Raw genomic sequence first — 12753 nt, 5'->3', positions numbered from 1 at the left:
AAATAAACTTGTAAGGTTATCATCATACTCCCTGCCTCCTTTCCTCCCAGGCTGGCTTCCCACCAGAGTCCCCCACCTTTGCCTCCTTAGTGCTGGGATTATAGTCATTTTACCACTGTATCTTTCTGGAGGTTATTTTTCATCCACTTTGTTTTGATAATAGCTATCCTAAGATCTTCATTGGTGTATCTTACTTTGGTTAGTCACATATTTTTTAGATTGTCAGACAAACGTGGTATAGTCATGGTTTTCCTTTTATATGCTACTGTGGTGTTTGTTTTCTTTGTTTTAAAGAATGTTCATTGATCTCTTCCCTTGTTTCCTGTTTTGTTCTTTGCAAGTATAATGGTAGCTGCCTTTGAGTCCTGCAGTTGTATACCCTAGTATCTCCTAGTATCTCCTGGGGTATATTAAGAAATTTTTTGTTCAGGTAGAAAACTAATCATTTGATAATTTGAGGAGCCACTGTTTTCTCACCTCTTTTATTCCACATATATTTATTTGCCTTACTATATTTAACCTTCAAAAGAGAGAGAAGAAAGTTCTCATTTTTCTAGGACTGATCAATGTGTAATGAGAACAGAGAGGCGAGAACAGAAATTTTCAGATGCTGGTAGGTTTTTTTTTTTTTTTTAATTTTTTTATTGAATTTTTGTGTATTTTGAGCAGAATATCTTAATCACCTTTTTACTCCCTTCCCCATTGACATAGCTCCCCGCCACTGGAATTCATACATTCTGTCATTTTTTTTTTAAGGCCTCTCACGGCAAGTTAGTGTCCCCAGACATCCCTCAGTGCAGGTTCATCCACTGATGTCTAGTTAGCCTTTCTAGAGTACCTCCCTTTAAGAAGATCAGCTCTTCTTCACCCAGCAGTAATCAGCTGCCAATAATTCTTTGACTAAGATTGGGGCCTGCTGTCCATTTCCGTAGTTCTGTACTGGTATTTTTTCTGCTTGAGTTTGCATGGCTCTTGTGCATTTTGACACCATTGCTATAGGTTCATATGGGAAGGGTCCCAGGAGCCTGTAGGACTCTATTTGCATATGGTCATGCACCTCCTCCCTGGCTCTTAGAAACTTTCCATCTCCTCTTCCAAAATGGTCTCTGAGCTCTGGGTGGGTGGATTTTAATATAGGAGTCCTGTCCAAGGACCCACACTCTGTAGATTATTAATCTCTATGTTTTGGCAATTTGTGACCTTTTGTGTTTCTGGTCCTTTGTTGCATGAGGGAACTTCATTGATGAGAATTTTAAAATGCATTACTGTACTCTTCATCCCTTGTTCTGTGTTCCTTGAGCTTAGACGTAGAGGTTGCATCGTAGATGTGCCACTTAGGCTTGGGCAATTCACAGAGAATGTCTATGTGTGACCAGTTGTGGATCTCAGTAATAATCGCTATCTGTTGAAAAAGAAGCTTCTTTGATGGGTGGTGTGCTGGGTAGCTTTAGTGTCAACTTGACACACCTGGGTTGAGGGAGCCTCAATCGGGAAATTGCCTCTATTGGACTGGCCTGTGGCCATGTCTGAGGGGCATCTTCTTGATGAGTGATGTGGGAGGGCCCAGCCCACTGGGTGGTGCCACCCTTGGGCAGGTGGGCCTGTGTTGCATAAGAAAGCAGGCTGAGCAGGGGCCAGGGGACCAAGCCTGTAAGCAGCGTTCCTCCATAGCCTGTGCTTCAGCTTCTGCCTCCAGGTTCCTGCCCTGAGTTCCTACCTTGGGCTCCCTGATGAACTGCGTGTGACCTGGGAGATGTAAGACAAATAAACCCTTTCCTCCCCAAGTTGGTACTGGTCAGAGCGTTTTGTCACAGCAATGAAGAACAAACTAGGACAGGTGGTAACTGAGATACTTGTCTGTAAACTTAAGGATCCATACTTTGCACATAGTAAGAAATTAAATTCGTCTAAGGATGTGACAGCCTTAGAGTTTACTCTAAGATCTGTGACGTCTCTGGCTATGTATATTTGGCTAGGTTTACAAAACCACACATGAGTTTCCTCCCGTAAAATGTGCTTTAAGTCCAATTAGGTAGCTGTTGATTACCCTCAAGATAAAAATGCCACTACTGTACCAGTGTTTTTTGCTGTACCGGTCATTGATGTGGTTTTTAGACCCTGAAGCTGAGGTTGAACCATTCATTGATGTTCTTTCTTACCAGCTTGCTTAGTGTTCTCCAAAGCCTTCAGGGGAGGTGACTTCCAGGACAGTTCAGCTCCATTGCTCCAAATCCTGTGTCCAAAGTAGCTCCTATCTTCAGCAATAGGGTCTTACCTTCAAGTTCTGGGATGCAATCAAGGACTATGGCAATAGCCTGTGTAATTTTGGAAATCTCTTGTACTACCCTGGCCAACAGCACAAAGGACAGTTTCTCCTGTCTGACACTATTTGTTATGTTGCCTTCAGCTATACACATGGACTCATGTAGAAATATTCCATGTGTAATTTTTCAGTAGGTTTTTGGGTTCATATGATTCCCTCTGGTTTTTTTTATACTAATTACTCATTCTGTATCTCTCCTCTTTTTCTCCCTGGCTAACCCTCCCTCTATGCCTTTCTCATTTAAAACATCCCCATTTTCTCCATTTCTCTCTTGATAATTTCTTTCTGCTGGCAGAAGTTATTTTAAATTGGGTTCAGATAGTGCTGATAAGGAATGAGGAAAAGCATTATAGATTTATAGAAAGTTAAATGCCCACTTTGAAGAATGTGAGCTTCAAATTATAAGTTTAAAGGGGAGTTAGTAACCTTTACTACACAGGGACCTTAATGTGATTTTTATTCTTCAAAAATGCGTTTCTATGAACACAAGGGTATAAGATATTTTTCTGGATTCTTACTAAACAACACTCGGGTGATAATAAGGAATATACTAGAGAAAACAAATACCAAAGGTCTTTATTATATAAGACATACACAGTAAAAGACCTGTATTTTTACTTTTTGGTGACTTTCATTAGGGCTACAGTAGTCTTGTTCAACAAGTAATCCCTAGCGTTCACCACAGAGTGTACTAAAATGAACAAGATCCAATAAAATACTTGTTATCAGTAAAATATTTTCCTTCTGATTTAGTCCTTACTCAACTAATATCTCAGATTATAAGTCCTTTTAATTTATAACAGAGCCTTGGTTATGTAAACTTGGGTTTTGTTGTTCCCCCCCCATTCAAATCCATTTTTTAACATGGAATTGAGTGGTGTTTTGGTGCATGGTGTGTGTGTGTGTGTGTTTCTTAAAATTTTTATTATATTTATTTGTGTGTGTATGAATGAGTCTCAGGAGTCTAACTAAGGTGGCCAAAGTTTATGGCAAGTGCTTTACATGCTGAGCGATCCTCCCCCTGCTCCCTACCCCCTTTTTAATCAAATGGTTGTGAACAGAGGAATGGATTCAGTTTTATTAAGGAACTCTCAGTGCCTTGAGAGTATTTGATGATTTATTTGGGATTTTGTCTAAGTTTCTGCAGGGTTGTGAAAAGCCAAGTTTACCTTAGAATACCAGCCTTCAAAATACATTCAGCTTTCCCATATCTGAGTATTCCATGTTAACAAATTCAACTGTGGAATGAAAATATTTAAAAAATTTTTAAGTTGGAACTCAGGTTACCAGGCTTTTGTAACAAGCACTTTTACCCGTAGAGCCATCTTGTCCGTGGTTTGAATATTTGAGTCTGTGTTTTCTGTAGTCCAGATTGCCCTCAGAGTCACTATATAGCTGAGGCTGGCCTTGAATCCCTAAACATTTTGGTGGGGGGGTCTTTTTGAGACAGGGTCTCCCTATAGCCTCAGCTGGCCTGGAACTCACTATGTAGACCAGGCTGGCCTTGAACTCACAGAGATCCACCATGCCCAGCTTCCTAACCTGTTTTGTTTTAAGACAGGGTTTCCCTATAGCCTCAGCTGACCTGGAACTCACTATGTAGACCAGGCTGGCCTTGAACTCAAAGATCCGCCTGACTCTGCCTCCCAAGTGCTGTGATTAAAGGCATGCACCACCACGCCCGGCCCTTTGGTATGTCGTATAATGACCAGATACTCATTATGATAACAGTAGTAGTATTGGTATAATTATTAATAAACAGATTTATACTGTATGGAAAATACCAAAGCCAATAAGTTTTATCTTATGATGCAAATTTCCTCTTGAGATGCTACTTTACTAAGTGGTGGGTGAAAGCTTTCTTTTTTAGGTGCTTTATGAAACACTGTTTACTTACTAATCTTACTCAAGTTAATATTTATCAAATGATAATGGTAAAAAGAAGGCTTTTAAAATTTCATGCTTTTCCCTTTAATCCCTGCTCATAAATTGCAGGGTCAAAATTTAAATATACCAATTTTTTGTTTACATAGACTGGTGAGCTGCAAAGAAAAAAGGAGATTCTTGAAATTTATGAAGCAAAATGGTTTTACTTACATCTGAATGTTGCCTGTGGAATGCTGTTTCAGAAAGCATGTTAATAAAAAGTTGAAAAATTGCATACTATTCATTTTCTTGAGTGCATTTACCATGTAACAAGTGTGTTTAAATTTCAGACTTTTTCAGAAATAGTGGTAGGAAATTTGATAATGATTTTATGCAGAATAGTTGAAGTGAGTTAAATTTTTCTTCTGATCTTCTTAAAATAGTTGTTCTTATTTATGTAGAGTTTAAAATGTGAAGAACTTCATCTACATGCAGAAAATCTATCAAGACGTGTCTGGGAGTTGCTCATGCTTCTTCCTACGTGTCCTAACATGTTGATGGCATTCCAGAATATATCAGATGAACAGGTGAGCCCAAAAAATCTTTTGCACCTGTCCAGGGTGTGTGCGTGTACAGGTTCATGTGTGCATGCATGTATGTGTGCATTTTTGCATGGAGGTCAGTGTCAGATGTCATCTTTACTTGCGCTCTACTTTTATTTATTTTTTTGCGGCAGTCTTTCCCTGAACTCACTGACTAGGGTGGCTGGCCAGCAAGTCCCAGGGATCTTCCCCTCTATGCCTTGCCAGTGCTGGTGTTATAGACCCATACCACTATGCCTGGCTTTTTACATGGGCACTGGTGATCCAAACTGAATTCCTGATGCTTGTGTACACTACTGTCTGAACCATCTTCCCAGACCCTCTTTCTTCTCTCTTAAGAGGATGAAAATATATGACTTTATTTCCTTATTATTAGTATATGTGATCATATGTTGACTGATTCCATAATAGATCGGAATATAATATTTGCTCATTTAATAGGTAAAAAGCCTCAGTTCTTTTTAATGTCCATTTGAGACTCGGTTTCCCTGTAGCCCCATCTGACCTGGGACTCACTATGTAAACCAGGCTGGCCTCAAATTTAGAGATCCACCTGCTTCTGCCTCCCCAGTGCTGGGATTAAAGGTGTGCACCACCCCACCATGCCTGGCGCCCATTTAATTTTTTTTTTTTTTAAAGTAATGTAACCTATTCCAAATGAAATATAAAGGATTTTTTTAAATTGGTCTTTAGAAAATAGGGTTTGACTTTTTAAAAGTATTTTTTATTATTTTTTATGTATATGAGTGTACTGCCTGCATGTATGTAAATGTACCAGTGTCATACCATGTAATGCCTGTGGGAATCAGAAGAAAGCATCAGATCCCCTAGAACTGGAGTTACAGATGGTTGCTGCCATGTGGGTGCTGGGAACTGAACCTGGGTCCTCTGTAAGAGCTACAAGTCAAGTAAAAGAATTTGGGGTGGGAGGACAAGGCAAAGAAATTTAATATGTATTTACCCCTTACTTATCACTTCACATACAGTGCTAAATATTGTTGCAAGAATGTCTTTGGGCAGGGGCAGTTCAATAGTGTCCCTCTACCTGACCCTGGAACTTGGCTGTGTAGACCAGGTTGGCCTTTATCTCACAGAGATCTGCCTCCTTCTGCCTCTCTTGTGCTATGATTAAGGGTGTGAGCCACTGCACCCCACATGATTTGTTTTAATGTGTATGAGTGTTTGTCCTGAATGTAAGTGTATCACATGTGTCCCAAGGAAGTTAGAAGTTGTCAGATCCCCTGGAACTGGAGTTATCTGCCATGTGGCTGCTGGGAATAGAACCCAGATCCTCTGCAAGAGCAGACAGTGCTCTTAACCACTGAGCCATCTTTCCAGATCCCGAAGATTATCTTTTTATTAGGATTCATTTTTAATTATGTGTACTTGTGCTTGTCCAAGTGTGGATATGTGCATATGAGTGCTGGTGCATCACAGAGGCCAGAATTGTAATCCGATCCCCCTGAAGCTGGAGTTACAAGAGATTGTGAACTGCCTGACATGAGAGCCAAACTTGGGATCCCTAGAAGAATAGTGTGCACTCTTAACTACTGAGTATGTCTCTACCCCCAAGAGTATTTTGAAAAACTACATAAAAGGGGATTTTTCTGGAGAGATTTCTAAGAATCATATGTAATGAATGCAAACACAAATGTCTTAATGCTATGCTGTTTATTATCTTTGATTTGGGGCTTCGTCTTATGAACATCTTACATCTCAAATGACTAGGAATTGAAAAAGATTGTCTTGGTATTACGATTAATGATCATTTTAGTAAAAAAATTTCAAAGTGGCGCATTATGTGAATAGCAGTTTTTCATATATTCAGTAGAAAACTTCCCATGCTGTTTTTTCTAAGTTTTCATTTTAACTAAATTTAATGACTAATTTGTGCTTTAAGCATTCTGTTAGTACCAATTCTGTTGTCTTCTTTTATTTAAATGTGTCAAAATATATGCAATATTTTATTTTTTAAAAAAACTTTTTTATTTTATGTGTATGTATGTATTACCTGCATGTAGGTAAGTGCACCTGAGTCACACAATGCCCGCAGAGGTCAGAAGAGGTTGTCGGATCCCCTGGGACTGGAGTTACGGACAGTTGTTTGCAGCATGTGGGTCCTGGGATTTGAACCCAGCTCTCCTGCAAGAACAACCAGTGTTCTTAACCACTGAGCCATCTCTCCAGCCCATTTGTTTTATTTTAGTGTTCATTTCTGTAGGTTTTAAGACTATGAAGAATTACTGTAGGAAGTTGTTTTGATAAGTCTTTTTTTTTTTCTTTTGTAATTTAAGAGCAACGATGGACTTAATTGGAAAGAACTTCTCAAAATTAAGAGTGCTCATAAGCTGTTATATGCTCTGGAAATTATCGAAGCACTGGGAAAACCTAACAGAAGAATAAGGAGAGAGTCAACGGTGATTATAGCCCCATTATTATTAAATGTTTATATTCCAGAGCAGTTTTTTTTCCTAATAACCTCCCTTTTTTATGTTTTTACCTTTCCCAAAGGGAAGTTACAGTGACCTTTATCCAGATTCTGATGATTCAAGTGAAGATCAAGTGGAAAACAGTAAAAACTCCTGGAGTTGCAAGGTTTGATCATTATTTTGTAGTAGATTGAGGAGAGTGTTTTGTATTTTTATAAATCTTCATTATTTTTAAGCTTATTTACTTTTATTAAGAGTCTATGTAAGCCGGGCGTGGTGGCGCACACCTTTAGTCCCAGCACTCAGGAGGCAGAGGCAGAGGCAGGTAGATCTCTGTCAGTTCAAAGCTAGCCTGTTCTACATAGCGAGTTCCAGGCTAGCTGGGACTACAGGGAAGACCCTGATTCAAAAAGATAAAAAAAAAGTCAATGTAGCTGAACACATCTCTGTGAGTTCCAGACCAGTCAGGGCTACATAGTGTGAGGCCTTGTCTCAAAAAATAAATAAATAGGCTGGCTGTGGAGTTAGGTAAATCTGTAAGATCAAGGCCAGACTGATCTAAATAATGAGTTCCGGGCTATGGGGAGACCCTATCTCAAAAAAGACTTCCCCCACTTTTAAAAAAAGTCAGTATGTGTGTATATGTGGGTACATGTGAATGCATGTACAGTCCATTGGACATCCTCTGGTGTTACTAGTGTCATCCTCAGAGATCCAGTCTACCTCCTTTGAGACGGGGTCTCTCATTGGTTTGGAACTCAACAATTAGGCTAGGCTTGCAGTCTGGCCACCCCAGGGTTCCTCCTGTATTTGCCTCCCCTGTGCTGGGATCACAAGCACATGCGATCATATTATTTGTGAGTTCTGGAGATTGAAATTAGTCTTGTGCTCATACAGCAAACATTTTACTGTCAGCTTTTTCTCCAGCCCAGTCTAATTTATTCTTAAAGTAGTTGAAAATTGGTTTTTGTCTAAATCATAGTAATGTAAAGTACAATTATTTAATGCCTTTTAGCACTGGTGACCATCAGATGTCATTGTTACCGTCTCCCCCCAGCAACACATACTGAAATATTTTATTAGAATATCTTAGTATTTAAGCTTAAATGAGTAGTGAAATATTAAAACCATGTTTGTAGATTTTAACAATAATCTTTTTTAAAGGGCTAGGAGGTGGCTCAGCAGTTAAGAACACTGGCCCTTTTTTCAGAAGACCCGGGTTCGAATCCCAGCACCCACATGGTTGCTAACAACTGTCCATGACTGCAGTTCAGGGACTCAGATGCCCTTTTTTGTCCTCTGCGGGAATTGCATGAAATGGGTGCACTTAAACACATGCAGGCATAACACTCATACACATAAAAAAAAAAAAAAAATCAAAGAAAGAATCTGTTTTAAAATAACTAAAAAATTATCGTTTTATATAGAAATTTTTTTGCTGATTTATAGAAAGTAATTTAAAAAAAAGAAGACAATGTGATGTAAGTGTTCATTTCTAAATCAACAAAAAGGTTATCATGTTACGCAGCTGAATTTCTTTTATCATTACCCTAACAATTGTTTACAGTTTGTTGCTGCTGGCGGGCTTCAACAGTTACTAGAAATTTTTAATTCTGCAATTCTAGAGCCGAAAGAGCAGGAATCATGGACTGTGGTAAGTGAAGAATCATTGTTTCAACTAATGATAGTAGCTGGCTTATTACAGTCACTTCCATTTCATCACCAGTGTAACTTTTACTACATTCTTCTTCTTTTTTTTCTTTTTTTTCTTTTTTTTTTTTTTTTTTTTTTTCTTTTGATACAGGGTCTCCCTGTAGCTCCAGCTGTCCTGAAACTCACTATATAGACCAGGCTGGCCTCGAACTCACAAAGACTGCCTGCCTCTGCCTCCCAAGTGCTGGAATTAAAGGCATGCGTCCCCATACCCGGCTACATTCTTGATTAAGATAGAGTAAGAAGTATAGTAGGAAATAAAAGATGAAATATTTCTAGTTAATAAACATTTCTCTTTTAGGTTGATTAAGTAACTTACTACTATTTATATGGTCTTAAAGTTTTCTTGCTTTCTTTTGGGTTGTAGTTCTTTTTGTTTTGAGTCAGGGTCTTTCTGTGTCACCAGACTGGCCCTGAACTTATTCTAGCTGATAGTCTCCAACTTGAAATCTTCCTGCCTTAGCCTTCTTCTGCATCCTGGGATTACAGGTGTGTGCCACCACAGTAGAGGTTTTCTTGCTTTTTTAAAACCAATTCATGGGGCTGGAGAGATGGCTCAGCAGTTAAGAGCACTGGCTGCTCTTGCAAAGGTCCTGGGTTTGGGTTCCAACATCTTTTGACCTTTGTGGGCATTGCACAACACGAGTCACTTACATGCAGGCAATACATTAATACATATAAAATAAAAATAAAATATTTAAAAATGATTTGTGGGTCTGTGTTTTATAGTGTTACTAATTGAATCCAGGCCCTTGTGCATGCTTAACAAGTGTTCTACCACTGATTTTTACCCCCAGTTAGTGATTGAAATCTTCATTTTTCATTGCTGTTTTGTTTTGATCAATCTATAGCAGTAATACTCAGACTGCTATACTCCAGACCATTTTTGACTTATCTGCCTTGGTCTGGCTAGAGAAATTGAGAGTCTTTCTTGAGTTTATAAGAATGAGAAATAAATATTTATGTAAAAAAAAAAATGTATATATATATATATATGATAACTGCACATTTTTTCAGTTGAATCTTCTTGAATAGTTGTGAATCATGGCCCCAGAATATTAAGAATATGTTTAGTCGAGCACGGTGGTGCCAGTCTTCCATCCTAGCTCTTAAGAGGTGGAGGCAGGCAGACCTGTGAGTTTGAAGCCAACCTCATCTACATAGTGAGCTGCAAACCAGCCAGGCTACACTGTGAAACTCTGTCTTTAAAAAAAAAAAAAAAAAAAAGTATGCCACTACTGTTAAGAAATACGTTAAACTATGTATAACTAATGAATTGTCTGTCAATTCATCTTACTAGTATTTGATTATATGCCTGTTACCTTTTTATAATTTTGAGATGTACATTCTTTGTTGACTATTTTACCAAAATCTGTATCTATTAAAAACATATTTTATGGTATTTCAATTTTGTTATATAAACCCTCTTACTATGTGGCTTTTTTTAACTAAAATTTTAAACTAACCATAGTTTTTGAATGGAAAATTGTCTGTAGCTACCACTGTACTTCCTCTTGAGTTCATACCAAGTGGTTATAACATGCAGTGAATACTGGCTGTATATCAGAATTAAGTGGAGGTCTTATTTGAATCATCTACAGCTCCAGTCTTGTAAGCTCTGTTTAGGAACCGGCTGCCCTTATACTGAAAGATTGTTGTAATATTTGAGTTCATTTGTCACTTTGCCTTCTTGTATCAAAATTGAAGTTCACCCATGAAGTATGTTCACTGAAAGCTCAATCACATATGAACCAACAAATTAAGATACCAGTGGTCCCTTGCAATATCATGCTATATACAAAGGAACAGTTTTCTCCCTAGTAACCCACATATATTTTGTGCCTCTCAGTTAAGCATAGGAATTGAGCTGTAAATTCTTGATAGAGAGGCAAGTCTACTAACCCTGGTACATTATGGCTGCCTGAAGAATATACTGCGTTTTAGAAGTTGTAAAAACTCCTAGGGAATTTAACATTCAAAAATCATCATTTTAAATGAAGAACTTTTATAATACACTTCTGTGAACTATTTTTGTGGGAAGGAGAATGGCATTCTTTTAGAATGTAATTTTGTAGCCTGGAGTGGTGGCACATGCCTTTAACCCCAACACTGGGGAGGCAGAGGCAGGGGATCTCTCTTAAGTTCAACACCAGCCTGGTTTTCATAGTGAGTTCCAGGCCAGCTGGGGCTACAGGGAGACCCTGTCTCAAAAAACAAAAGACCAAAAAAAATTTTTTTTGTAATGAAGGCAGTTTTTTAGTGTAAAGGATTTTTATTTTAATTTCCTTTTTTTTAAAGAAAATATTTTAGAGCCGGGTGTGGTGGCACACGCCTGTAGTCCCAGCACTCAGGAGGCAGAAGCAGGTGGATCTCTGTGAGTTCAAGGCCAGCCTGGTCTACATAGTGAGTTCCAGGACAGCTGGGGCTACAGGGAGACCCTGTCTCAAAAAGACAAAAAAAAATTTATTATTATTTTTATTTTATGTGTATGAGTGTATTGCCTGCATGTGTATACACAAGTGCACTCGTGTTGTGCAATGCCACGGAGATCAGAAGAGGGCTTCAGATTCCCCTGGATCTGAGGTTAAGGACAGTTCATAGCCACCATGTGGGTGCTGGGAATTGAACCCGAGTCCTCTGCAAGAGCAGTCAGTACTCTTAACCGCTGAACCATCTCTCCAGCCCCTGTTTTATTTTTATTTTTGTGTATATGTGTTTTGCCTGCATGCATGTAAGCGCACCACATTTATACAACACCCCACCCCCCACAGAGGCCAGAAGAGGGTGTTGAATCCCCTGGAACTGACATTACAGACGGTTTTTAGCTGCCACCTGGGTGCTGGAATTTGAATCAGGTTCCTCTGGAAGAACAGCAAGTGTTAACTGCTGAGCCATCTCTCCAGCCCTAAAATAAAGTTTTATAATTTACAAAAAGTTTACACACTTATGAAATACTAGTCAAATATGTGGTTTTTGTTTTTTGATCTCAGTGTTATGTAGAAGTCATATCACATTAATGAAACTAAAAAACTGATACTTGTTTCTTATCCACAGTGGCAGCTAGATTGCCTCGCTTGCTTGCTGAAATTAATCTGTCAGTTTGCAGTCGATCCATCCGATTTGGATTTAGCTTACCATGATGTCTTTGCCTGGTCTGGCATAGCTGAAAGCCATAGGAAAAGAACCTGGCCTGGCAAAGCAAGAAAGGCTGCTGGTGATCATGCCAAGAGTCTTCATATACCACGATTAACAGAGGTACAGAGATGGACGTTAAATAGTGCTAATGATTCCACTTCAGTTTTGAGAAAACATGTCTTTTGGTTTTCACCAAGTGAAGAAGTATACTAATACGTAAGATACTGTCCTAAATTCCTTTTTACAAACTCCCAGCTCTAGTGATGATATGATTTAAAATAGTAGTGATATATTGGTAATTCTTGGTCAGTTCATCATAACAAGAACGCCATTTACTGTTATCTAATCTTAAGCTTAAATGTATTATTTGAACACTGTAGTGTATGTGTTGAAGTGCTGGAAAATATAAGAAGAAATGGTGAAGTAGCCCATGTGAGTTTGGGGTGATCACTGTTGGAGTTAGTGTGGAGTCAGAATCTTAACAAAGAGATCCTTTTGGACTGAATTTAGACCTCCTAAAAGGGGGTTTTGCTCAGGAGACCAGCTGCTTCTTTGGGGTAAACACCTGTGGGAACAACACTGAGAATGAAAGCAAAAAAGCCCAGTCGTTAGTACCCCAGGTTATGATGGGTATCCAGCCAGCTGTCAAGGGAAGGATCTGCTTCTGATATGGTAGCGTTTATAT

General features: G+C 38.8%; 1 protein-coding gene across 1 annotated transcript in view; it reads left to right on the top strand.

The window, feature by feature from the left end:
* The window catches only part of Usp34 (ubiquitin specific peptidase 34), a 239249-nt gene that overhangs the window by 137403 nt on the left and 89093 nt on the right, over nucleotides 1–12753 (top strand). Inside the window, exons 30-34 of the mRNA XM_008844481.3 lie at nucleotides 4651–4776; nucleotides 7086–7208; nucleotides 7303–7386; nucleotides 8788–8874; nucleotides 11988–12188. Coding sequence (XP_008842703.1) covers nucleotides 4651–4776; nucleotides 7086–7208; nucleotides 7303–7386; nucleotides 8788–8874; nucleotides 11988–12188 — 621 coding nt within the window. The remainder of the gene's footprint in view (nucleotides 1–4650; nucleotides 4777–7085; nucleotides 7209–7302; nucleotides 7387–8787; nucleotides 8875–11987; nucleotides 12189–12753) is intronic.

This window comes from Nannospalax galili, unplaced genomic scaffold (assembly GCF_000622305.1).
Source record: "Nannospalax galili isolate Female #2095 unplaced genomic scaffold, S.galili_v1.0 scaffold682, whole genome shotgun sequence".
Classification (NCBI taxonomy): Eukaryota; Metazoa; Chordata; class Mammalia; order Rodentia; family Spalacidae; genus Nannospalax; species Nannospalax galili.
The sequence above is the reverse complement of the archived record's forward strand: the minus strand, read 5'-3'. Positions and strand labels throughout refer to the sequence as shown.